This window comes from Phoxinus phoxinus, assembly GCF_949152265.1.
Source record: "Phoxinus phoxinus genome assembly, chromosome: 18".
Taxonomy (NCBI): Eukaryota; Metazoa; Chordata; class Actinopteri; order Cypriniformes; family Leuciscidae; genus Phoxinus; species Phoxinus phoxinus.
Window position 1 is genome coordinate 16,771,814 of NC_136893.1, and position 27,757 is coordinate 16,799,570.

The 27,757-nt window shown below is 36.9% G+C and overlaps 1 protein-coding gene across 2 annotated transcripts in view; it reads left to right on the top strand.

Moving 5' to 3' along the window:
• Positions 1-26,493, top strand: part of klhdc8b (kelch domain containing 8B) — a 114,135-nt gene extending 87,642 nt beyond the window's left edge. For both annotated transcript variants that reach the window (XM_079587638.1, XM_079587637.1), the window contains exons 5-7: positions 772-996; positions 19,504-19,605; positions 26,041-26,493. In XM_079587638.1, coding sequence (XP_079443764.1) covers positions 772-996; positions 19,504-19,605; positions 26,041-26,237 — 524 coding nt within the window. In that variant the 3' untranslated portion in view covers positions 26,238-26,493. The remainder of the gene's footprint in view (positions 1-771; positions 997-19,503; positions 19,606-26,040) is intronic.
• Positions 26,494-27,757: the final 1,264 nt, after the last annotated feature.

Genomic DNA, 27,757 nt, shown 5'->3' on the forward strand with positions numbered 1-27,757 from the left:
ATTTCTTCATTACTTGCATGTGTATATGTTACTGACTCCTTAGGACGATCATTTGTGTTGTGGTCAGAAGCGTCATGCACCTTCGTCTCATTTGTAAGCAGGGGACAACTGACAGTCGTGACCTAAATATGATTTTCATTTTCAATAATAAATCCCAAAATTCGTCGTCATCTTTTTTTCGTGTCAGATTATCCATTCGCGCACACGCTCTGAGGATCTCCCATTCTTTGCTTATTTTGAGTTTGACTTGTGAATCAATTCAATGAATTGTTAAGAGACTCGCTCTGACCGGATCTTTTGAATCAGTGAGTTGTTGACTAATTCACAAAAGGAATCGTTCAGTGCAATTTGTGAACCGATTTGTGAAGTCAATTGAAAAGAATCAGCTCGTTCGCGAATCGGACATTGCTGTTGCATTTCAGGTGACAACAAGGAATGACATGTTTTTATGTAATGTAATTGAGTAAAAAGTATGATGTAGTGAAATAAAAGTTAAGGTTTCCCAAAATAAAAATACTCAGATAAGTGTGTGCGTGTGCGTGCGTGTGTGTGTGTGTGTGTGTGTATCAGAGACCCAATAATATAGGCTGTCAGCTCGTCTGAGGAGACCAAAGTGTTGTCAGTGAGTCGTGGCATGTGGTAATCGCGCACACACTGGCTCCCAGCAGGGACAGACGTGACACAAGTCCTATCAGAGAGATACCACCCCCCGCCACACACACACACTCTCTCTTAATCCTCCAACCCTCTTCTTACTTTCCCCTTCAACAGGTGGGCGTCAAGGCAAGCTGCCAGTGACCGCATTCGAGGCCTTCGACCTTGAGACGAAGAGCTGGACGCGGTACCCGTGCATCCCCAGCCGCAGAGCGTTCTCCTCATGCGCTGCCAGCGACAGGGCGTTTTTCAGCCTGGGCGGCCTCCAGCAGCCGGGACCCCACAACTTTTACTCCAGACCTCACTTCGTCTCCACTGTAGAGGAATTTGATTGTGAACAAGGTGAGTGATCTCTTTTCCTGAGTCTTGAACATGAGTATTAGTATGTCAGCTCATTATGTCAAGACGTTTTTAACAGTTGGAGAAATAAATAATAACTAATAGTTGTACTGTAAAAATATGTTTTTTGAAGCCAAGCTTTGCTTTATTTTTACCAAGGCGGCATTTGTTTGATCAGAAATAAAGTAAAAACAGTAATATTATTGCAATTTTAAGTAACTGTAATATATTTTAAAATCAAATGTCATTTATTCCTGTGATATCAAAGCTGAATTTTCAGCATCATTACTCCAGTTTTCAGTGTCACATGATCCTTCAGAAATAATTCTAATATGATTATTTGATGATCAAGAAACATTTATTCTTATTATAAATGTTGAAAACAGTGCTGCTTAATATTTTTGTGGAAACCATGATAAAAAATGTTAGCATCCTTTGATGAATAGAAAGTTTAAAGACATCACATTATTGTGGCAAGTGAAATTTTTGAATATACATACGTCTACAGCATCTTGCTTGCTTTACAATCAATATATATATAAAAAAATGAAATCATGAAACATGGAAGTGATACTTAAAGCAGTCTTGACAACATTCTGGTGTCTTTTGCATAGATTTCCTCTCTTTTTTTGCTCTGTTGCTGTGGTTGAAACCTCTGACAGTTGACAGCCTCACTATATGACGGGAAGGAGAAAGATTGATGTATTGTCGTGTTCACTGTACATACAGCACCGGAGGGGTAGAAATATATTTCTCTCTCTCTCTCTCTCTCTCTCTCTCTCTCTCTCTCTCTCTCTCTCTCTCACACACAACAGGGTTCACTGGTATAACAACTTGCTTTCTTGGCAAATACCTCCTATAAGGTCATTGTGAAAACTGCGTAGTCAGTCCCCTGGTCTTGTAAAATGCAATTTTTTTTAATCCATTTCTTGTATTGGGAAAATCAACAGGGACACACTGAATATTTATTCACCTTCCTCTGAGCACAGGAAGTATTATTCAGTCATTATATGTATATATAACCTTTATTTAAACAGGAAATGTCCCATTGAGACACAGTCTCTTTTACAAGGGAGTCCTTTAACAAGAGCTGGAATCTTTGGAATATGCACTGAATCCAGCAATCTCAGCTTTAGATTACGCTGTACTGTTGCCCTGCATTAAATAGCAGTGGATATAAAATGTAAGTTGATCTTCAAGACAGTTAGTAATTTGCATGAAGGACCTGATAAAAACATCATATGTGTTCACCTCACATAGATTTAATATTCACATTGATCTAACATACAGAAGTCTGAGACCACATAAAACATATGGGCTTCAAAATCTGATTTAGGATTGTAAAATTATTATTCTGATTATATACTTTTTAATTCGTTTTTATTTTTAAATATTTTATTTATTTGTCAGTTCTTTTACTTTTTTATTTTAAAAAGATAATTTCATAATTTAACATGCAAAAAAGACGCATTTTCACTAGTGCTCTCAAAATGTTGGTCCCAATTGTATATGTTCCGTTGTGTTGGTTTTCTCCCAGTGTTCTCCAGCCTAGTTAGCTTTTAATTAAACTATAATTCTCTGTTTTGTTTGAACAATTTTCCCCATCCCAGGAGAACCACTCAAGGAGCTTTTAATTGAGAAAAAAAAAAGAAAACGTGTTCTCTCATCTTCCAATAAATAGTCAAACCCCAACGGGCCATTGGCCCTTATCACAACGATACGTGTTATTGTCTCTTTCATCTTCTGTCGCTTTTCCTTCTTATTCCCTTTGCGTTTGCCAGTTTGTATGTGTGTGTATGTGTTTTTCAGACTCTTGGACGTGCTCCAACACAGAATGAAGTCTGATCTGTCCTCTTGATATAAGGGTCATGCTCACCGACCTCTTAAATTATATTCCTGCCTGCCTATATATTAAACTTCTGCTACACCACGAATGTCTCTATCTATTACACTCAGCCAAAGGGACAAATAGAGAAGGACAGAAGGGAAAAAATCTATATGAAAGTAAAAAGGTTTCTGGATGTTTAAACACCAAGACACCTGTTTGGATCCTACGTGCTTTTTAGATAAAAAAAAAAGAGCTGGAAGTGTCAACTAAAAATAAATTGTTGTTTATTTGGTGACGGCAAGCGTGAGATAAGATGTGCAGGGGTGACACGAATGGGACTGGTTGTAACCTGCTCAATTTTACCTTTTAATCAGAGGAATTTGCATTTAAATGCTGCTGGTGCGTGCTCGGATTCTATGTGCTGTAAGTGTGTGAAAGAAAGTCTGTGTGTGTGTGTGCGCTCAGGTCTATAGATGAGTGTGTACGGTTAATGGAGGCTAGCGCGAGTCCTTCTTGTATAAGTGGCAATCACTAATTCCATTATCACTTTACCTATTACTGTAGAGGCCGTAGAGAAAAGCTGCCCAGTGTAATTACCAGCCCACGTTTACAGGCCATATCCTCAATTACACATTACTGCTCTCTAATCGCCCCGTTCAGCACACATAGGACCACACGTGTGTGCTTATGTGTATTTATGAGTCGCCCTGCATTACAATGCAAAAGGCTTGTGCATTGTGTTTTGTGTTGTATATTGCAGCCTTGATTGTAATGTATACGTTTTATTAGTATTGGATCAAATGTAGTCAACTGGTCATTATCCCAAAATAACATAAGAAAGATTATGATACGAGAGACTTCATACTAGCACAGCTAATCCGTTTACTTGAACAGCAGTCAATTGTACAGTTTAGTGGTAATTATCTAAAAATATTTGGTTGCAGGATGCCGTCACTGGTTAATCAGAATTAAGTATTACCGAGAGCTGTGAAAAAAGGATTGTTAGTCATTGGAGCTCGCTGGGGCCGAATTCATTAAATTAGTCTGTGGTGTTACCTTGGAAAAAAACTGAGTATTTAAATGAAGTGATTAAATTTCTTTTCAGTACAAACATGCCTATTTTTTATGTAAAGTAGGCTTATTATTGATTGAACCTTAATTGCCGAAATCCTGGTTCAATTTCTGTGGAGCTATTAATGTCCAGAGGAAGCATGTCAAACTGAATTTTATAAAGACTTGTTGATTAATGTTTTCTATTGATCATGGCAGCAGCTAATCAGATTCATTAGATGCTCAAATGATGCAGAAACCTGAGCAGACATACAGTACATCCAGATGAACAATGGATGCTATTTTTCATCATGTTAAACAGTACCTGATTTGCATTGACTAATGCAGGCATCGTACACGCTATCAAGGGACGCAATTGTTTCTGTGGCGCTGTTATTCTCAGTGCTATTTTAGGATTATTTCTTTACCATTATAGTATTTATTCTATATGTTCAGCTTTTCATTTTAATTTAAGTTTTAGTCATTTTGTTATGTCCTTTTGCCATTCAATTAAAAAAAATAGTTGGTTTAACTTAAAAAATTAAGTAACCTGGTTGCCTTAAAATTGAGTTCATTGAAATTAAAAATGTAGGAGTATTCAAAGAAGGAGATTGGTTTAATCAACAGAAACTCAAAATAGTATGTTCTCTGAACCACAAAAATTGTCTCTAAGTTGTTTTTACAGTGTTGTTTCAGCTTTATTTCAATGAACAAAAAATTATTTTAGTTAATAATAACAACACTGATTATTCTCGCCACTGCAGATTGAGAAACAACAGTTCAACATTTGATTTGGTGACGTGATTCTGATCACAAACATTTCACCTGAGAATTTTGTCTTTCCTGTAGCCTGTAGCAGATTTGTTCAATTATGAGAGTTGGGTAAAGTATGATTTCTGTTGGTTGTCTATGGTGTAACTTCAGTGCAGGTCTGAGTCTGACAGAGGAATCTCTCCCTCAAGCGTCCTCAGAGCAGCGCCACTTAAAAGACCAAGCGGAGGCTTGTTAGAGAGGAATCATTAGTATGAGCGAGCGTCCTCTGTCTGCCTGTTCCTCAGCTCTCCTCTGCGGCAGGGATAACCTTTCTTTTGTATTAGTTCATTATAATCTCTTTAGTATATTGTTCAGCATTGAATTCCTTTCCTTTAAACCTAAACTTCCCCGAGCATGGATTCTTAATCTCTTCCCCTTATCGCATTCAACTCCTTTGTTCGTTCAAAAATTAAACATTTACATAATTCAATTTAGGGCGCTTTTCCGTGCAATTAAATAACTAAGCCTTCACAGCAAAAATAAATAGTTTGAATGGATTTGGTCTAGTAGTCTTTTTGTTCAAATGAATTTATTTATGCCTACTAAATGCAGGGAAAATGTGAAGGACTGAGTGGGATTTGAACTCTGGTGTACTGAATGCACTGCCTGCGCTCCTCTCATGAATTTAGCTACTCAAACACATCTTTAATACATTTCTACAGTCCTTGGCTTTTTAATGAAGATTTGTTACTGCTGGGGGGGTTTTATGGCAAAGAATATGTATATAATAATGTGTCATGTGAATACGGGCAGTGCTCAAAGTGGGAAGGGTGCAAGTAGTATTATTTTTGATGTGCAGTGCTGGTATGTACGTGATTGGTGGTTTAGCATATTACTTCATATTTCGTAACATATTTCTTGGCCAGCCAAAGCGATGATATGCACTTGATTTAATACTAATAGTTCATACTCTGGCTTTGAGTTTACGTTGATTGATTGTAACAAAATGTTGTAGAATTGTGTTCCTATTTCTCAGTTTAATGAATACAATCCATTTTGTGAGTGTTGTTGGGTTATTTTAGTCACTTGTCTTTCTTAACACGTTTTTCCTCCCTTATGTGTATTTTTCTTTCATCCCACTTGTTGACATTGGTTTCAGAGTTCATCAGTGTAATCGACAGACACTGAAGGAACCGTGTCTCAGTGTTATTTGCTGAAAACTTCTGCCTGGTTGGTTTTTTTTTCTCTTCCATATGGCTTACAAATCTCCTCAAGCCTCTTCAATCCCACAAGTCTCATTGAGGGCAGTGATCGACCCCCACAGCTCAGCGCTGAAGCTCTGCTAAAAGCCCCATTTTAGCTCCAAGCCAGTATATTACATAATACCACAGAAATTATACAGGATAGGATATTATTCATCTTCATCTTAGAGGGTTTATAGACTGAGGCTATGCTCACAGTGTACAGAGACGGGTTTCCTGACATTTCTTTTTCAAACACTCAAAGCTATTTTTTTCAATGATTTCCAGCCGAATTCAAGCAAAATAATATGTATGACAGTTATTGCATGTTTAATCGTTTGGGATTTGTCAGGCTGTATTATGAACTACCTTTACAAATGGCTTTTTAGTTTAATATCAAAGCGATTCTAATTGTGAAGAGCTGAACTTTGAAGTTTCTCGCTGTTTTCCCTCCGGTTTTAATGAACAAACAAAATGTTTTTTAAAGGCATAGTTCACCCAAAAATACCAATTCTGTGTGAAAACGTTGTCTTCAGCGGAACACTAAAAAGAAATGTTGAAGATAATACTGCTCACTCTTTTCCATGGAAACATCATAAAAGTATTATAAAATGTGTTTTACACTATTTCACTATGTCTTTTGCACTATTTTCCATATCTTCTGGAAAAATGCTGAAATTTTTTATATAAGCTCTTATATGGTGCTTTACTTTTAATGTACCGGTAGTGCACAAGTCATACGGATTTGAAACAAAGTAAAGATAAAAAACGAGGATTCGATTTTGGGGTGAACAATCCCTTTAAATTTGTATTGTCAATAAATACAATAAATCCAAGTGCCCCCTAGATAAATATTGTAATCCATTTTGCACAAACATTTATAACATGCCAAATCAATTAGTAAAATGTGTGTGGATAAGTGTTCACCAGAGGATCGCTGCCCATAAGGTCTGATTATCCTCTGGCCAGCTTCCTCGTGTCCATCTGCCAGTATTTATGAGTTGAGATTTCTCTCTATCTCTTTGTCTTTCTGTCTGTCAGAGCTAATTGAGAGTGCATGCAAAGAGCCTTTGACATTTTAGAAGAATAATAGCATAATCAAACACCTTCCACGGTGCTCTTTGTGCCTGTTTGTCTCTCGTTCTCACCCTGTCCCATTTCTTTTCTGATATTCGTTTTCTGTCACTCGCTGTCTCATTGCCTCCTCATGTGCTGTCACCTTTAATACTTTCATGTCATTTTTCTTTCTGTATTCCATTGCTTATGTTTGCAACTTTTTTTTCTTGGCCATTCTTCCTTAGCCTTATGCTACGACAGATCAACCATAGTTTGTTAGCATGAATATTAAGATATGCATTAATATGCTGTTCTGTCTGCAAGTTTGACTTAGAACGACTCGTAATTGCACACATGCAATTCAATTGATGTATAAGAACTTTGAGCTTGCATTAATTAGAGATTTGTATGTATATGATCAACAATGTGGCATCACATTTAGCTCTTAGCTACAGTTTTACATAATCATGCATATGTATTTTTTGCATATGAGAGTTTGTGCTGCATCAAAAGCATCCAATCTGAATTGAAAGTACTACAGTGCGTCTGTGAACACATTCACCCAGCGCTGTCACAGAAATAGATTGTTTTTTAAATGACAAGGTAAATTATTATTTCAATTGCAATCAACTTCAAGAAGGCAGACAAAAAAATGGAAGCAGATGCACAATGACTGGCGGAAGTCACCCTCCAAATGCAGAAACATGTAAATCATACTGCCAGCAAAAAAAAAACACTGAGCATGAGTAATTACATTACATTACATTGCTTAATGTCTCTCATGAACAAAAGGCTCCGAGATAAGATTACTAATATCACTCTGTTATATCACTAGACATTGTAGTCGCATCCTTTAAAGTATGACTGAATATGATCCTATAATAAAAAAGTTCTCAGCCATCCCCAACATTTTTTATCATTTTCATAAAGCTTTTATGAATGTCTGAAATGCAATATATCTAAAGAAATAGCAGAGCCTCTGCTTATAAGACAACAACAAAACGTTTCATTCTAGTTTCATCCATTATTTTTTCATGAACATTTTGAACAAAAAGCTGAGAAAATCGGTTTTGTCAAAATGTGCATAAGCAATGCTTTTGTCGCTTGTTTCTGCTTTTTCTTCTGCGATTCTGTACACTTTCAGTGGATGCATTAGCGCCCCCTACCATATAACAGGGAAAGCACCTAAACCAGTGTCTGAAATCGCATACTCTCTTGAGTATAGGTAATCATTTTGAATAAGTAATTACTTCACGACCGCTAAAAAAAAGTATGTTTATGGAATTAATGTGTGTAGTATGAATGTGGAATCTGGATCTTAATCTGGATCTGGACGAACTACATTCGCCATGTCAGTTATGCTGCTTCACTGCCATTCTCAAATACCCTCCTGTTGCCATCGTATGCACAATTCAGAGTCTCACCGGAAGAAGTAGGTCATCCTGGGATTTTTTGCCTACTTTTTTATGAGGACTGTGAATTCAGACATACTTCATTTGTGACATACTCTTTTTTGCCTACTGTATAGTAGGAAAGAATGCAATTTCAGATGCAGCTGTTGTCTCATAAATTATGGAAAATTCTGTCAATGGCGGGGAAAGAGTTGGAGTTATCATGAGAAATCAAATTTTCCTTAATCTTTTGAGATAAGAGTTCATTGTACTTTGAAAGCATGCTGGCTGCAAAAATTACTTGACTTGTTCTGAAATGTAGAAAAATTAACGGTAACACTTTATTTTACAGTGTCCTTGTTGCATATTTTAAATGTACTTATCATTAACAGTAAATTATGCATAATTACATGCAACTAACCCTCAACCAAATCCTAATCCTACCCTAATCCTATAGTAAGTACATGTTGTTAATTAATATAACTCAGTACTTAAAAATATTATTACACTGTAACAACAACACATTAAAATAAAGTGTTACCAAATTAATATATATGAACAGCCACATTTACATATTACTGATTAGGGTTGCACTTTATTTTAAGGTGACAGTTACATTGTACTTACTCAAATAAGTATATTTATTAACTACATTTACTTACTGTATAGTTACGATTAGGGTTAGGTTTAGAGTGAGTTACTTGTTCTCACTAAAGTAATAATATTAAATTATGCATAATTACATGTAGTAATGTAACTACATCACATTCAAATAAAGTGTTATGGAAATGAGCAGCTGAAGTTTATTTATTTTAATTTAACTTATTTATATTTTTACAAGATCTCTGATCTTAACAGTTTGTACAGCACAGTCGGCCCGGGTTGTTCTGTAATTTTGTGACACTATGTTTCCATTTAACTTATGCACAAACTTGGAATATCGCACAAAACATTTGCGAATAAAGCTACATTACCATCCCATGTGTTCAAGAGAACAAAATAGTCACTTCCTGTGAAATTGGTGCAAAATATCTGTATTAAAAATGGAAGTCGCTGCAATCGGGGAAGCTACTGTGGCTTTTTTCCCCTACATCATAAATGACTTGCATCTCCGAGTGCACAGACAAAACGCAATAAAAGCTGTCATGTTATCTTGCGTTCGGATGCCTGGTGTTTTGGAAACGGAATCGTGTGAGACACTTCTGGGAGGTCATTATACCCAATCATTCTGATGACAGACTTTGGCTGAGGCATTTCAGAACGATCAAACCAACATTTGAGATGCGGTCCGCTGGTTAGCCAAGTTATCCAATTACATCCACTGAGGCAGTCACAAGCTTTTTTTTTTGCTGCACATCAAAGGATATATTCGTTTTATGCACTATTTCTTATCAGATAAAAAAAATGTTGCGCCTCATTTGAGCGCATAAGTTCTTTAATGTGCATTTTTAGAATTTATGCACATCTTGACGTTTCCATGCAGTGTTTTTTTATGCGATATACCAAAATCTGCATAAAAATAAGTGGATGGAATAACACAAGCTTTGCAAAGAGGCTTTTACTGAATCTTTAGGAAGTTATCCCTAAAATGTATATTCTGTCATCATTTAATCATCTTCGTGTCATTCCAGTTTGAGGCACACTAAAGATTGTAAAGAACAGGTTAGGTGCCCATATGGAGAGAGAGAAAAAAAATTCTCAAAAAAAGTTCCACATAGTATCTAGAGAGTGAGTAAATGATAACAAAATTTTAAACATCACTTGAAGAAAAAAAAGATCAAATTAAAAATGTCAAGTTTTGTCGGGTTAATATTGCTAGCACCTGCTTGTAGATATAGTCTAAATATATAAAATAAAATTGCAACTTAGAAATTGATTTTTTCTTTTTTTATAAGCGAACCTCAGGGAGGGGGAACTACAATATGATCCCTTTAATAAAAGTGAGATTGGTATGGTTGGTTTAGCTTCACACGATGAAATCTTCAGTGGATGTTTTGTAGACATAAAAGCACACAACCTCTCACATTCATTCTGTGCACAGACTCATTACCTCAGCCTCTGTGTGCTGTGCCGTACAGGCAGTGTGTTCATTCATTAGGCGTGACTGCTGCTATTGTCAGCTTGTGTTCTCGGGGCTTTTCGTACATGAATGAGTGTGGCGTTAGTAACAATACTGGATCCCTCATCCTTATTCACAGTAACAGCATGCAAAAATGGCTTGTGTGCACCACCAACGCAGGATTTAATACAAACTTCCTCCCTTTTTAAGGTATGATAGAAACAGTTTTTCCACTGTGCGAGTCCTTGTCATTGATGTCCTGCTGTCACATCTTTCACTCCTCCTCTCTTGCTTTATCCCTTGTTCTCAGGCTGACCTTACACATTCCCTCCTAATACACTCCTGTCATTTCTCCTTATTTTCAACTCTCCTCTCCTGCCTCACAAGGACTGTCTGAACCGGCGGCTCTGATAACACAAACTCCACATGCGCTCCTCTGCAGCATCACACTGACTGATATAGTGCACAGCTCTCGTGGATTAGCCCATCGATCTGCTCTAATCAATCCCACAGTCCCCAGAGTGTGCAGGAGACTATCAGAGATTCATCTGGGCGCGGATTTGCGATTCACAGTAGAGATCAAAATGCCACTTTCATTCCATTGTGTTTGATTTGATGTATTTTATGTTACTGTATTTTAAAAAAAAAGAGTAAAAAAAACACAATGTCAGCACTAGGGCTGTGTCCGAAGATGAATACTTATTTGGAAAGGCACACATAATGATTTAAAATGAATTACAAATTTGACCAAGTTTTTTTTTTTTTTTAATACTAAATTGGTAGTCACATTTTTAAAGTAACAACAGGTAACTTTTGCTCTCGGGGTCCCCCTAGAGTTGGGAAACAGTATTGTCCTCTACTACTGTCGTAAACTCTGTCATACATGCACGTGCATTTGTTGACAACCATGATAGCCCTGAACACTGTAGGAGGAGTTCACATGCAGGTGTTCTGCTTGCGTCGCGTGTGAAATGTCTTCATCCAGGTACAGTGGCATATATTTCAGCAAGTCATATGAATATAATTTCATGGGTTTTATTTTTTTTCAAACGACAAATGATCGCGATGCTCACGTTTACAAGCCAGCGTCATTATAGTAGCCTAGTCTATTGGTTACCGTTTTACTGAATCTATATGATACTTCAATGCAATGTTTGAGTAGATATAATAACCATATATCGTCAATATTATAATATCAAGCTATCATAGATGAATCTGCAAATTTTACAAATCGATTTGCATTATAGCTTGAGGCAAGACAAATAAACAAATATCACAGACATGTTAGGTATCCTAAAATATGATTTTGTACATCTTATATATTTACTTGCAAGAATGTAGCCCCTACCAAACTTGTACACACCCTTTAGACATAGGCTTTCATTTGATATTTGAAAGTCCGCATCGGTCGGTAGGGTTGCCACCTTTGATTTGTGAAAAACCGGGACACTCAGATTATTATTATTTTTGGGGGTCTGAGTTGTAGGTTGTAAATAGTATTTTCTTTGAGACTGGTGGCTCATCCGATTTTGTTGTGTTATCCTCCTCGTCCGTCTCTCCCCCCATTTCACACAATAGATGTAAATAGACAGTTTTTAAAAAGCTAGCTAGCAACTAAACTCATACTGCATCATCTTGGATGTGAGTTGATGCGCGCACGCGCGACCGACCTACCGACAGCACAGGCAGTTGCTAGGCGATAAGTTGAGCTTCCAATCAAATAAAAGTAAACGCCTGGCATTGGCCAATCCACTGTTTTACCCGTTTTTACCATGGTTTTTACCCGTTTACGGACACAGGATTTGATGTACTGTACACAACTATGAAGAAAACACAGTAACAGTAGACGGAAACGGTTTAATTTGAAACCAGGAAATTCTACTTTAGAAGTAACGTTACATTTTCACAAAAAAACGTGTCCCGGGAAAGAATATGAATTTTCTGTGACTGTCGCTCAAAAAAGAGAACAATCCCTGGAAAACCGGGACGGGTGGCATCAGGCACCCCTCCTCCTCCTTCAGCTCAGGCCAGCGAGAAAACGCTAGCCCAATGTTGATCCTCGTTCTGCCTTTAATGCGATCACTTTCTCGTTTCGTCTTTTTGCTTTCCTCCGACAAAACCGTTGCTTTCTTGCTTTTCTGTGCTGCTTCGGCCATGACTATAACATTTGGCAAACAAACGCTAGTTTGGCTCGCACGTCCGATTTTAAGGAAGTGTGAGTGGTGGTGGAAGTGACGTATATGCCGTAAAGCAGTCGAATTTTGTAGTTCTCTTTGTTCGCCGGTTACTACCCGAAACCCGAAGTTTAAAAGTACGATTAAAAACGCTACAGACCCCGTCAGGCTATGGCAGACGTGTCATTCAACCTATTGTAAGTCGATGTACCATCACAAGAGACTTGGAAATATATTATTAAGGTTGAAAAGTTACCTGGTGCTGCTTTAATAAACATATGTAAAATTATGACAACTTTGAGTCTTTCAAAAATGTTATACTTTTTAAAATTATACAAGGCATATTTGCTATAAGGAAACTATAAATGGAATAAAGTTTTGCCTAAAAATGGGATTTACATTTAATGTTGACACTTCTGGTTTAGGTTTAGCCTATATCCAGTTCTGTCCTAATTTATCATTTTATTATTGGAACAGATTTACATTTTACATTTACAGTTATTCATTTAGCAGAAACTTTTATCCAAAGCGACTTACAAATGAGAACAATAGAAGCGGTTAAACTAACAATAGGACAATAATATGCAAGTACTATGACCCTTTCCAGTTTAATCTAATGCAGTATGTGATACAGATTCATATACAGACAATGGCTTCACTGTTATCGCTATTCGCTAATGTGCGCTGTACCTGTGCGTGCCCCCCCCCCCCCAACCCCCCCCCAACATCAAGATCATTTTTTATATATGTGCTAATTTTTTAAAAGTCGGTAAAAAGCAACACGAAACAAAATAGCTCTTTAGTTCTGCCCACTCACTTGAAGCACTTCCGGAGTGACTTCCGGAATCAGACTGATAAACACTGTTTTAACACTATTTCATCTTTAAAAAACAACATTTATGAGACAGTTTGTGTAAAAATTACTGCTAATTTGTAATGTTTTATAAATGCAGTTAGCAAGCAGTTTATTCGATTTTGATAAGTGGATACGAGTTTGGTTTTGCATGCACGAAAAAGAGATGCCCAGGTGTTGCAAATATGGCCGTCGTGTGAACTGACTTGAAACGGACTTGAAGTCATGACTAAAATACATGAAGAACATATGTAGACAGAGAGACATCTGTAGATTGAAAACACTCATAAAAATTATATTTTTTTCTGAGTGTAGATCAGAACGAGGGGTATATGCTTGTGTGCGCATATGTGAGTGTAATAGAAAGAGAAGAAATGATTGATTTGTGAGCTTTAAATAAACCCGGGGTCTCATCTCCAGCTGGGTCGTTGTTCTGAGCCTGCAGAACTGTCAATCATGCAACACCTCCTGCTCTTTAGCTCCAGAGAGAAGCGCAGCTGTGTGCATGTCTGGTTCAATAGCAAGCGACAGGTCGACAGACAGACAGACACACAGACAGGCAGGCAAGCAGACAGGTAATCTAAAGCAGCAGTTCAAAGGGAATGTGCAGTGCTTTGTAGACTTTGCTATGATCTATGACTCCTCCTTTCTTATTTTCAGCTCTTGAAATGAAGAGCACATGATGGTAAGATAAGAATAGATTTTCATCATAAGTTTATCTAGGGAAGTGCTCTCCAATTAGTGGACTGTGGACCAGATTTGGTTCCAGCGAACTGTAGTGACGATGAAAAGGAGGCATGCTGTAGCATACTTAAAAAAGAAGTAGGCCTACTTATGGAAATAATGTACTTTTAAAAGAATATAAGAGCAACTGAATGTAATGTTTCAGGTCATGTTATTTCAAATTATAAAATGTTATAAATATATAAAATTAAATCAATGAAATAAAAATGTATTATAGTTTACATGTATTTTTTGCACAGTTAAGTAGGACTTCTGTGCATGTTTATATGTAATGGTTAAAGTGTACTGCCAAGTGTACTTACAAGCATTTATGGTAAACTAAAATATACTTTAATGACATTAAAATATGTTACCTTTATATGTAATATCAAATAACACACTACTGTTAAAACTATAAACAAGTACATGAACTCTAGTATGTCAGTCAAAAGAAAAAAAAATTGTAAAAAAATTATTTGAAATGTGCTTTAAGGTAAAACTTTGCCTTTATTACAAAGATAAAATTTTAAAATTGTGTCATGATGAAGGTGTACTCTCAATAAATACATTTAAGTGTCCTTTTTATTTCATTTTTATTATTTTATCTACAAAAATATATATTTTTAAGATTTTTGATACACTACAATTCCACATTCAATTAAGTGTGCTTATTTTTCACAGGAGTGGTTAACACAAAAATGTAATTATTTACTTGCCTTTTTTGGGCACAAAAGAAAATATTTTTAAATATCTTATAAGTTTTTATATTTTGGATCCTATTGATCACTCTATAAACAAACATGGACAAAATATCTTCTTTTGTGTTCCTATATATATATATATTTATAGAAATATATTTATATTTATTTAAACTTTTTAAAAACAAAAAGTATTATCTGAAATTCCTTTTTGATTCTTTCATAGCTATACAACATTGCTCCTGTAGTAGTGAACTGTATGTTATGATTGTTCAGACCTTTGCTGGGAGGGAAATTTGGAGATTTGACCTTTTGTATGTGAACAGCTATAGCCTGGAATACGTCTTGTTCCCTTCACCTGTCATCTAATTGGCTCAGATGAATACAGATAAATCTGAGAATGAAATGTGATCTACAGATGAGATCTTATATGGAGACAAGCCATCATCGCTGTACACATGGCTACTTTACCCATCAGATTTGAGCGTGTCTGTGTGATGTAGAGTTTCAGAGTGTTATCTGTGAACTCTGACCCTAATTCAGCTCCATTTGCGTCTCATGCACATTGAGAGAACGAGACAAACACCCAGACTCCTGTCAGCGTGGAGTCACTGGCAATTTCAACCAATTTATCTTGTGGTTTCAGAATGGACAGCGGGAGGTAGAAATTGCTACTGCTTAACCGTTTCTCTTTTCTTCCATCCATCCAAATCTTTTCTTCTCTGTACTGTTCTCTCTTTCTCCGTTCAATGTGCTGTAATCTCATACAATGAGATTACAATGAGTACCTAGTGAGATGGTGAATGGCTTTCTCTCTTCTAAAAAACACTGGGCCGCCACACTTCATTAACTACCGTGTGTGTGTGTGTGTGTGTGTGTGTGTGTGTGGTGGCAAAGACAGACATGCTGAGAAGGCTTCTTCCTATATCTTTGATCTTTCTCAGTGTTCCTCCGCACATCTGTTTTGTTAGAGAGAAGGTGCTTAAATGTAAAGCTTCATTATTAGAAGAGACGATTCAAGACAATAATGTCTTTCTCGCTCTTTCTGACTTGGACTTTTTTTTGACAGCTGGCAGGAATGTTTTATTAGAACTGTATTGTTCCGAATTTTTCTTAGAAATGAAAAAACGAGGTTGTCTTACATTCAGGGTCTAGACTTTTACATGTCCATAATACACCCGCAAGAATAAGAATTACAATAAGTGCCAAGAAATACGGTGTGTCAGAGTGTAATGTTAGAAGTTTTGTTTCTGAATGAATGTGTTTGAACCAAACAGTTAACTGAATTATTCAATGACTTTACTCATATAGGCAGTCACTTGTTTAGTTCCTGAATGAATCAGTGTTTAAATGAGTCTGTTGTGAATGTTTCTGAATGAATAAATAAATGATTCACTGACTCACTCATAAAGACATTCCCTTGTTGCCACCTACTAGCGTAACTATTTAACATGCAAATAAGTCTCAAAACTCCCCAGCACTAATGCTCAGACTGACAGTCCTTCTGGAACAGGGCATGTGAGCAGAGCGGGGGCGGCAATATTTCCTCCACAGTGGAGAGCGCCTTTCTGAAGATTACGCTTAGGGCCGCTCGCTCAACCCAAAATGCCCTTTGTCATATGATGGTTCGAGAATCTGTGAAATAAGTAATGGGTCTAAGGTTATGGAGCTCAAATGTTGCTTTAATGAAGTTGCGAACCTTACACCCGTGTGGAGAAACTGAGTTAGCAAAGATTTGTTTTGTGATATACTCACAGTGAAGTTCTTTTCAGTTCATTGCTTAGAGGTAAAAAGAAAAGAAGTTTGAAATACCTTCACAGCAGTATACAGTAGCTACTGTTAGTAATAGCTCATGCTTCTGAGAGAGAAATTTGTGCTGCGCTTTTCCTCTCAATAACAAAATAAACACTACAGAAATGACAGCAGAAAAGAAAGTGGTGCAATTGGGCACAATCCAGTCAAGTCACGTCACGTTTATTTATACCACTTTATACAATATATTGCTTTAAAGCCACAAATATTATGACGATTATCTATAGGCATATTGTAATTGAGCATAGAGCTAAATATACTCTGTTCTGGAACAAGCACAGTCATTTGCAGAGTGATACAAACAATGTAAAGTCCCAGTGCTGGTGGACTGTATTAGTAAAAGTCACTCATATTAGCCAATCAAATCTGAAGACCAGAATGACCTGATGTCTTGAATTGTGATTGAAATTAATTGAAATGTTTTTAAAGTACAACTCTGTTGGCCTCAGAATATCAAGGAAACTTATTTTTATTCAACAACAGATATGACCCTTTTTAAAATGGTAAAATCCTCAGTCAAACAATACTGGAAGATATTCCTTTCAGATTTCAGAGTCAGGACAAGGTTGGGTTACAGCTGAGTACTTCTCATCCTCAGCACATCCTGCTGATACTTTGAGCAAGAGGGATATTTAGTCCAGTGAGGACACAGTGGCCTATAGTGTATTTTTCAAACAGACTGCATTTCTTTATGTGAGGCAGACAGAAGGGAGAATGTGTGGGATGAATTGAAAGATGCTGAAGAGCTTAGAGATCCCAATAGTTGAAAGAGATGTCAGGTGGCTGAAGGTTACAGCAAAGAAAGGAAATGGAGCGAACAGATTTTAAAGTGCCCTCAGAAAGAGTGAGTAAAGAACGATTATGGGAGCATCTGAGATAAGTGAGGGCATACATTTGCTCCCAGGCAGATGGTGTCCTGCAGGGAGATTCTTTTGTTCATGGCATGTTATCAAAAATAGTGAGAGATACGACATCTCAGCTGTTTGTTCATCACTAGAGCTGTGCCTCAAGACGTCTGTATACCAACTGTGTGTGTCTGAACTCTCTCTGATTCTGACTTTCAGTGCCCGCTTGTTTTGTTTTATTGCGGTCATTATGGTACATCATGATTTTAATGGTCAACTGTGGCCGGTCCCCACATGCTGACAAATGCCCACGAGCAACATGGCCAATCTGGCTAAATTTGAGTGAATCAGGGACATATGCTGGAGTTTTATATTGATCTGTGAAGACCACAATAATAATAATAATAATAATATATTTATTTTGTATAGCGCCTTTAAAAGTAGCTTTCTCAAAGCGCTTTACAGACAAGCATAACAACAATTGAATAAACACAATGAAGATACAATAAAAAATAAAATAAAATAAAAAATAAATAAAGTTCAGGTAAAAGCAATCCTAAAATAAAGAGTTTTAAGACGAGATTTAGAAGTCACTAGTGTATTTACTTCCCTGATGTTGGCCGGGAGAGAATTCCAGAGCTTAGGAGCATAGACGGAAAATGCTCGGTCACCCCACGTATGAAGCCGTGTCTTCGGAACAACCAAAAGACCACTCTGTGAGGAGCGCAGATTGCGACGTGGTGTGTAGGGGATTAATAAGTTAGTCAAATACTGGGGTGCCAGATTGTGCAGAGATTTATAGGCCAGCAAAAGGATTTTTATACAAGGAGGTATAATACGTGGAGAGATCTCAACAACTGGTGTTCAGCTAGCAAAGCACCTCCTGAAAAGTCACGATCTGCCAACAGTGTGCATGGAAACAATGCATGTTTTTGAGCAAATGACCCAAGCCATGAAAGCCATGGGACTGATCGCTCTGGACTGGAGTCACAGGAATAGACCTTATTCAGAGCAGCGCCATGGCAGGTATGAAAAGCGGTATAAAGCTCCTGGATCACTTGTGATTTTCCACAGCTCATAATGTCGGCAGTTTGTCTCAGCAGATATTTTGCTGTGTTTTGTCTGCAGAACAATCCAAAGACATTAAATGACAGTCCGTGTTTTCACTGTTATACAGTAGGGGGCGCTATGACACATCTCCTGAAAGAGTATTCAATGGCCTGATCAAAACACAGGCGAAGAAGAAGCAGAAACAAGCAATATCATATGTAAGCAGATGCATACGTAAAATAACGCGATCAACATTAAACCACATATAAATCAAAACTAAACGCTATTGAATGAAAATGTCGACCCTGGCCTGTGAAGCTTTGTTTGCTGTGAAGAATGTTGATGGACCCAATCTATTTCTTCATCTGTTTTTATTCTGAATCTGATATGGATTTAAAAGCTGAGGTTCTTTCTTTTTATATTGCATATTCAGATATTCATACAACAAAATATTCTTGGGGCCATGATAATTTTGTGAAAATTATCAAACATAAGCAGTTGGTGCCAGTTGGTGGCTGGCAACTTTAAAAAAATGCTGGCGGGGAAAGAGTTAATATTTTTGTTAAGTAATAACTATTGAAAAATGTTTAAATATTTGACAAATTAAACATATATAACTATTTTTAGATGGTTGTCGGAGAAAGTTGCATTTTAGAGCTCACGGTGTAGTTATAGCAGCAGCAGTGATCCAGTATCATTGATATACTAGTTTTTGTACAATAGTATTTTAGTTTAATTCATTTAATTTAAAAGTTGTAGTTTATTTAGGTTTTTCTTCAGTACCTCAACTTAAACCTAAACTAAAATGTGAAATGTTGCATTAGGCAACTAGCTGGAATAAAAAAAAGTATCATATATTATTTTATTTTATTAAATGTTGTCATGATTTTAGTTTTAGTGAACCGTAATAACCCTTGTGTGATCTAGACCTCCTCTCTGACCTTTAACCTCTGGTGGTTGTTTTCACCTGTGTGCAGGCGTGTGGTTGAAGGCCACGCGGGGCTGTCGCATGAGAGAGAAGCGGGCGGACTTCGTAGCCGGCTGTCTTGGTGGACGGGTCATCGCTGCGGGCGGACTCGGTAAGTAACTGCCAATGTTGAATAGATTATGCAAATAGGATCAACTGAGCTTAGAAAACCGGGAAAGAAATCAACAAAACGCAGTGCAGGGACTGTCATTTTTTTCAGAACAACCTGCGGCAGAAACGGCCTCTTAATAAAATGCCATATCAAGCAAATGGATTCATTATGTCAGGTCTTTATGTGCAGCCATGAGTAAGTACTGTGCACTAATGTCACCTAGCAACAAGAATCTACCTCACAGTACATCGACAACAATTACAGGCCACATCTGAACAACTTTACCAACTCTGCGACCTTCTCTTAGGAAGCAATCTGCGTAATTTGCATTGATGTTTTTTTTTTTTTTTTTTCGTGTAGTTCGATCAACATTCCCTTATCCGTTTGTTTCATTCATAAGCAGAACTTAGTTTTAATTGGAAAGTCAAAGAATCACACTTAGCTTCATTACGAATCAATGAAAATGTGAAATCGCTCAATGACAGCCTGTTCCCTAGACTGGCATGTCTTTAAATGAAATGATTTGTTCATTTGGCTCTTTACGCTCCAGTGAAGAGGCTCTGAATATCAGTCTCAAATACTGCCTTATTTCTTTCCAGTCTGTTTGTCTGTGGCTACATTACTAGAGGGAGAAAGAGAGATTTTTTCAATAAATGCCAGCTCAAAGAGTGGGCGAGACATTTCTGCATCTTCCCAAAAAATTATATTTAGGGCAGAGCATTGCAGAGTATAGGCACATTTTTATTTAATCTTTTTCTATGTCTAGAAATAGACGGAATTTCAGGCATCACGAGCCGATGGAGGATTGTGTGCGTGTGTATTAGAATGTGAGAACATTTCCTTTTTCACCTGCTCGATTTATCCTCTTTTAGTTGTTGTTACCTCTTTCTCCCCCGTCCCCCCTTCATGTCTTCATGTCATGTTGCAGGTGTGTCTTTTCCTTCATTCATTTTTTAGTCACTGCTGTTGTTATTCGGTTTCTTATCTGGTGCTGTTTCTGAGCTATTTTTGTGTCTCTTTCCGTGGCGGTTTAGTCTTTTCATCTTCTTTTTCTTCTGTTCTTCTTTTAAACTGCCGTTGTTGGACACTCAGGCTACACAGAGTCATGCGCACACACACACAGATATAATGATATAACTGCAAGAGATGCTTCATTCCCTGTAGCTCCTCATGTCTTTCCAGAATTAATGGCTGCTATTAGGTCCATATTGGAGATGATGTTTGGGAAATTGCTCTTCAGATGATTTGCTCCTCAATCATCTATGGCCTCATTCAAATGTACTCTGTTATACCCATATATGATCATTAGTTAAGGCATTACAGCAGTATCAGTGTAAAGAAATGATTGAATGAACGTATTTCCAGGGTGAATGTATTAAGGTAATTAGGATAATTAGGATTGATTTACTCAATAGCTGCTTTGTTTGTCATATTTGGATGATTTGGACGTGACATGTTGCTAAAAATTGTCAAAATCAGCAATAATCAAATTCTCATTCTCATTCTGTCTTTTTGGCCATTCGGGATGACTCGGTTTTCACACTCTTCCTTCTAGTCCCATTCACTAAGTAGTGAATGATTGACAGTTTTATGCATTACATGCATGATTGCGTAAAATGCCTCAGTTGCTTAATGTTCTCTCATGTGTCTTGTGAGTTCAGCAAGATGTCACCACAGACATGACAGAGACACAGTTTCCAGTTTTCCATCCTCTCTTTCCACTATGACAGCTGCTCTCAGTCAGTGTTGCCAGATTGGGACGGTGATTTCCAGCCCAAAAGCTCACCAAAACCCACCCACTACAAGAAAAAACCGCCCAAAATTTTACTACCAAAATAATGTGATATAATTTTATGGCCATGTCATTGATAAGCACAATTAGTATATCCTTAAAACAAAATAACGATGAAAAAATAAATATATTAAATTCCCAGAAAAACGGATCAAAACAGGGCAATAATTAAGGAGAATTAGCAAATATGACTTTAAATGTCCAGGTGGACACTGTCAAAACGGCAATCAAGAAAATAACCGATGACTTTAACCCTCGGAAGTACACAGAACAAAACGCAGAATTTAGCAGTCAAAACTGACTGCTAAATAGGAATGATACATGCGTCGGTGTTCAAAGTCAATTGCGCTGGGTGCAAGATAGGGCCCTACATGAACAAACAAATCAGATTATGCTTTACAAATTGCTTTTATGTTGTCATTGTACTTAACAACAACAAAATGTTGTATGTTTACTGTGGTGATAAATAACATCAGCAACCAAAAATATTTGGACGAAATAGCAAGAAAAAATTATTTTCAGTTTTGACCCAAATAGAGTAGCAATATGTAAAATTTGTTCAGCTGAAATATCAAGAGGCGGCTTGTTGCCAAAGAATTTAACTACAATTGTTTTAATTTATCACCTGAGAACACTAAAACCAGAGCAGCAACAAGAGTTCAATTACCCAAATTTCATTACCAAAACTTTAGTTTTGGTTTCAGTTTTCGACTAAATCAAAATATTAGTTTCAGTGCATTATTAGTTTACATATTGTCAGTTCGGATTTAGAAACCAAATTAGATTTGTGTACAGTTTGAACAAAGCCTATCTGATTTGCCTTTTTTGACATTTATTAATCTCTTTAATTCCTGCTGATGGTTCAGCTTGATTTGCTGCTGAATATGTAGATTCAACATTTAATTTTTGTTTTATGATTTAGATCTACAGTATATTTAACAGTAATATTTAAGATTTTCAAGGTGGAAAGCACCCCATAGCTCAGTGGTTGCCAGATTTTTTAGAGTCGTACCCCCTGAGGCATTTAACATCCTTCTGCGTACCCCCTCTCTTCCACTTGACTGCAATCATACCTTTTTCATTAAGGGACAATATATTATATTGTAGTGACAACTCATCAATGAAATATTTACCATCTTATATTCTGCATAATAGGATGTTTTAAAATAAAAATTGACAAAAAAAAACTATACAAGTTTTAGGACTGGATGATATGAGGATATATATAACATTGATATAAGTGATCACCCGGATTTAGACCTACCTATATTGTGTATATATATAAAGCATTCACAAGCAAATTTGCTTTATGTATTTCGCTGGCATCGAAATCAGGCACATATAAATGTCAGGAAACATGACTCCTGGCTGCATGTCAATATCCATGACCATGGATCACTGGATCTTTGGTAAGTTGTAAGGAATACAATATATCGACTCCAACCTTTACCCTTTACCCTTTTGTTTGTTAAACTGTTGTATAAAATCACATTTGCAATTGTGTTGATAATTAGGGAAAATTGCATTCTTGCTCATATAATGATCAACATTAAAAACAAAACAAGAACCTACACAGGGTATGTTTTTTGTATCGAAGAGTTTGAGTCTTAAATTGATCCGTATGCACAGACTGTGTCTATATGTGTTCTTCATGCTAGTAAGTGCTCAATCTCCACTTTTACAAATGTACATTGTTAAGAACGGCAGTAATGTAGCAGTGTGATTTTCATATGCATGCTTCTTGTGTGGATGCAGTCAGTTTTGACCGCAAAAGATGAGGTAATTGGATTTGGATTTGATTTGACCTTTTATGTAATTTTCCCTGTTAGAAATACATGCTCAGTTTGTGTTCACACTTGTAATTCGGTTCACTTGGTCCATTTGGTCCGGACCAACAAAAAAAATGTAGTTCTGATCCCATCACCGAACCAAAAGATACCGTACCTAAAGTCATAGGGATGCGTTCACAACCTGATTGGTCGGCTTTTATTACGTATATTTCGCGACGGAACTTCCGAACATCCACGTAGGTGTGTAGCCTACATATGATGTCATTTTGACCAGCCGAGAACTCGTGAAGAGCTTATAAAGTGTAAAGGAGTCAAAACAGCGGCAGGAATCCCTCCTGCACACTGACACAAGCGATCTGCTGTGAGGAGACGTGATGCCTGTACAAAACCAACATCACGACTATGATGGCATGAGCAGTCTGTCCTTTTTAGGGTCGCATCTTGTGATATCATGTCCTGTTTTTTTTTTATGTATATCTTTGGTCCATGTTGTGTTCATATTTCATTCTAACCATACCAGAGTTCGCTTGGAAGCGGATCGAGACCCATGTTTTCAGCGGCCTCAGTGCGCTTGTTTGGTGCGCACCAGTGTTCACATGGCAGCGTTCACACTTAGTCAAATGAACCGCACTAACAGAGCCATCGCACCAGGGTTCGTTTTAATCAAACCAAACATGTCAAGTGTGAACACACCCTTCATGTTATTTTAAGGTGAGGTAGAATTAAATGTACGGCAAAACTCAGCATTTTGTTTGCGTACCCCCTCTGTCACCTCACGTACCCCCAGTTTGGGAACCACTGCGATAGTGGTGAGAATTGTCTCGGAAGTGAAATCATTCATCAAAGTTAAGTCCAAAATTTGCAAAGACAGCTTCTAAAAATCTGCCTTAACAAATATGTATTTGTGTGAACATAAGAGCGCCTTAGGATGCGTAGCAACATGCAGGAGCTTTCGACGCGAGTGCCAGAGCACAACTCGACGTGACATTTTTGATTACCGTGAGCGGATTCACCCAAGTGTTTGTTCTACCAGGAAATTATGATAACAATAGTCACCGCACCAGCCCGTCCATATCATCTGCACTTCAATTTGAGTAACCATGGAAACTTCATGATGATTTAAGTCTCATCACCGAAGGCTAAAATGTGAAAACACTCAGCCTAGACTAACTGACCCTGGGGAAAAATGAGAAACTGCTGTTCACTGCGACTGCAGTATTAGTGCCAGGATTTACCAAGGAAACTTTTTATTTATTTATTTATTTATTTTGCAACATCAGAGGAAAAGTTTCCTGAAGCATAAGCCACAGAATCTGTAGGAGTTACATAATTTGAAGAAATCTGCATGGCGCCACCTGTTCAAACCTGTTTTAGTCCCAAAACCCACCAGGTGGCAAGTGCTTCATCTGCGAGAAACATCCGCAATGTGTGAGTGAGAGCGCTGTGGATGCTGTATGCTAATGTGGAGAGGGTGTTGTGTTGATTGAATGGCTGGAGAATCTGTCTAATGTGCATTACTTTCTGTGAATGTAGCTCATATAGGCTGTTCACTGAAAAATCCAATACTAAATGTGGACATGCTTACTTTAGGCTTTGACATGTGACATCGGAGACATCTGGATGAGCAGTTTTCTGTCCTGTATATTTCTGGAATCAGGAAGTGTGGGAGGGAAATATTGAAGTGTTCATCCCACCCCCAAGCAACCCGTCCCTCCCTTATTTTAAATAGCCAATAGTTCGCAGCACAGCCATGGATTATGCTTTGCTACTTGCTAGTTGATTTTAGGTGGTATTGGGGGAGGAGCATTCTCATAGAGATCATCTGATTGGACAAAAACATGAGTAGTGCAGGATGAGTCATCAATATTTTTTGTGCATTTTCTCAAAAGAGAAAGACTGCATTTTAATATGTATAATATTTTACAAATATATATTAAAAAAATGATATACAATTGTTTTCTGAAATTAAATAATCGGCTTTTATTATTGACATTTGACTAAAGCCTTTACAAAAACAGCCAAAACATTTAATACAAATACATATACTAAGAATTTCTAGAGGTGGCAATAATTGTAGCCAACATGCATTGGAGAAAAACATTTATTTAATAATGAAAATTCCCCCCACTTGCGATTTTTTTTTTTTTTTTAATGAAAGATCAAAAGGATAAACAATGCAGATTTATTTATACAGCCTCCTTTACTCATATTTACCTTGGTAAATAGAAATACATTTATACAAATATATATAATATTTATTTAAAAAAATATTATCTGGAAATATTATTTTAAATGTTAAAATCTTTTTTTCTATTTATAGTAATATAAAGTAATATAAGAGTAATATAAATTTTAACATAATAAAAATGTTATTATGATTTCTGATAATTTTGAAAGCAGAATTAAAAATAGTAATATATCCAAACAATCTGCAAATATGTTTAAAAAAATTATATTTTTTATTGAATACTTATTAAAATTGTATATTTATTAATAGTAATCATATAATAATAATAACAATATTTTTTTAACTTATTCAACACTAGTTTTTAATATGCATAAAAATAAATTTTGTAAAAAAGAAAAACTCAAAATTTGAACAGACCCCCAAGCACTGAAAACCTCTGCACTAGCAAATAGATGACCTCACATCCAGGGTAAATGGTTTAATCCCCTTTTGAATGAAAAGGCAACATTTAATATATGTTATGGTTAATAACAAACTAAGCCATTGTTAAATTCAAATCGTTATGCCTTGGGTACACATTTTGAGAACTTCAGTACATATCTTTGGGTTTTTATATGTTTGTGAATTGTGACGATGATTTGTTCTGTTGTATTGTGTGCTGTCAGGTAACCAGCCATCCCCGCTGGCGTCAGTGGAGAGTTATAACCAGCTGAAGAGGAGATGGGAACCCGTGGCCCCGTTACCCAGCCCTCGCTGCTCCTGTGCCTCCATTCAGACCCCCAACATGCTGTTCCTCATCGGAGGGGTGTCCCAGGGTCCCAGCAATGCTGTGGAAGCCCTCTGTTTGAAAGAGACCGTCTGACACACACATGCACACCCAATACTGGACAACTATTACAAATCCTCACATGCTGTACTTTTTCAGAGTGTAGGCTCTGCAAACCCACACACACATACTGACGTCCAGTTGACGTGTGTGTCTCTGACAAATTCACAGACTTTCCCCTCAGAGGACGCATCAGCTTTATACTTTGAATAGTGGAGACAATCTACTGGGACTTGGACAGTGTTCCACACCTCTGGACAGAAGAGTTTTGGACTGGAGATCTAAGACAAGCAAAAAATACATAAATATATAATTATAGAATATATATAGAATAACATATACATATATTAATATATATATAGAGAGAGAGATATAGATGTGCAGACCTACACAGACAGGCACACGCAACACTCCAGGCGCCTTTGAACTGTACTGCATTTTTCAGTATAAAAGCAGGGTAATTTTCTGGCAAACTAAAGAGGAACTTAGGGCCATATCCACCACGCTGCCACAGCACCCGTCTGAGGTAGCATGTTTAGCACTTTTTGTACTATTGACAAACAGAATCTTCTGCACGAGACTTCAGAAGTGGGAGGCGGATGCTTGTACGTGTGTGTTTTTGTACCTTCACAGCCATGAACGTGTGAAATAGAGCATTGTTATGAGTGGAAAGAACAACTCGTATAATGGCAAATCACTGATGCCTCACTGTAGCACGAGACGGGAGATGGATGAGAATGTGTTAATCTTGCCGGCTAATTAAAGGAATGTTCCCGGTTCAAAACAGGTTAAGCTTGAGAGCATCTGTGACATACTGTCAGTTAGCACAGACAATAACTTTCCATCAGTGTCCATCAGTTCGTAAACAACAAGCAAAATAGATGTTTACAATAATGGTCTTATTTTTGTATCATGTTTTTTTTATTAAAGTGGTTATATTATTGTGTAGAAGAAAAAAGTATTGAGGTGGTTAAGATTTTGAAAGAAGTCTCTTATGTTTATCAAGGTGCATTTATTTGATGAAAACAACAGTATTTTAAATTATTTAAAGATTTGTTTCTTGTGACAAAGCTGAATTTTCAGCATCATTACTCCAGTCTTCAGTGTCACATGATCCTTCAGAAATCATTCTAATATGATGATTTGCTGCTCAAAAAAAAAAATCTTATCATTATCAATGTTGAAAACAGTTGCCATATATTTTTGTTGAAACCATGATACATTTTTTTCCAGGACTCATTGATGAATAGAACGTTCAAAAGAACAGCCTTTATTTAAAATAGAAATCGTATGTAACAACATAAATGTATTTACTATCAAATGATGTGGAAAGTAAACCCTGACATAGTTTAGAATATCATGTACAAATCATCCAAACACTAAAAACACATAGTATGGGTATGTCTGAACACCAGCCATGCCAGAATTTGAAAAGTTCAATAAAACCTTTTTTAGACTTATGTTAGCATATAAAATGTTCCATGACTGTCATTTGATGGAGTCCTAGGGCAATGCCCTGCCCAACAGACTGATCACTATAACTGCATTACTGTAAA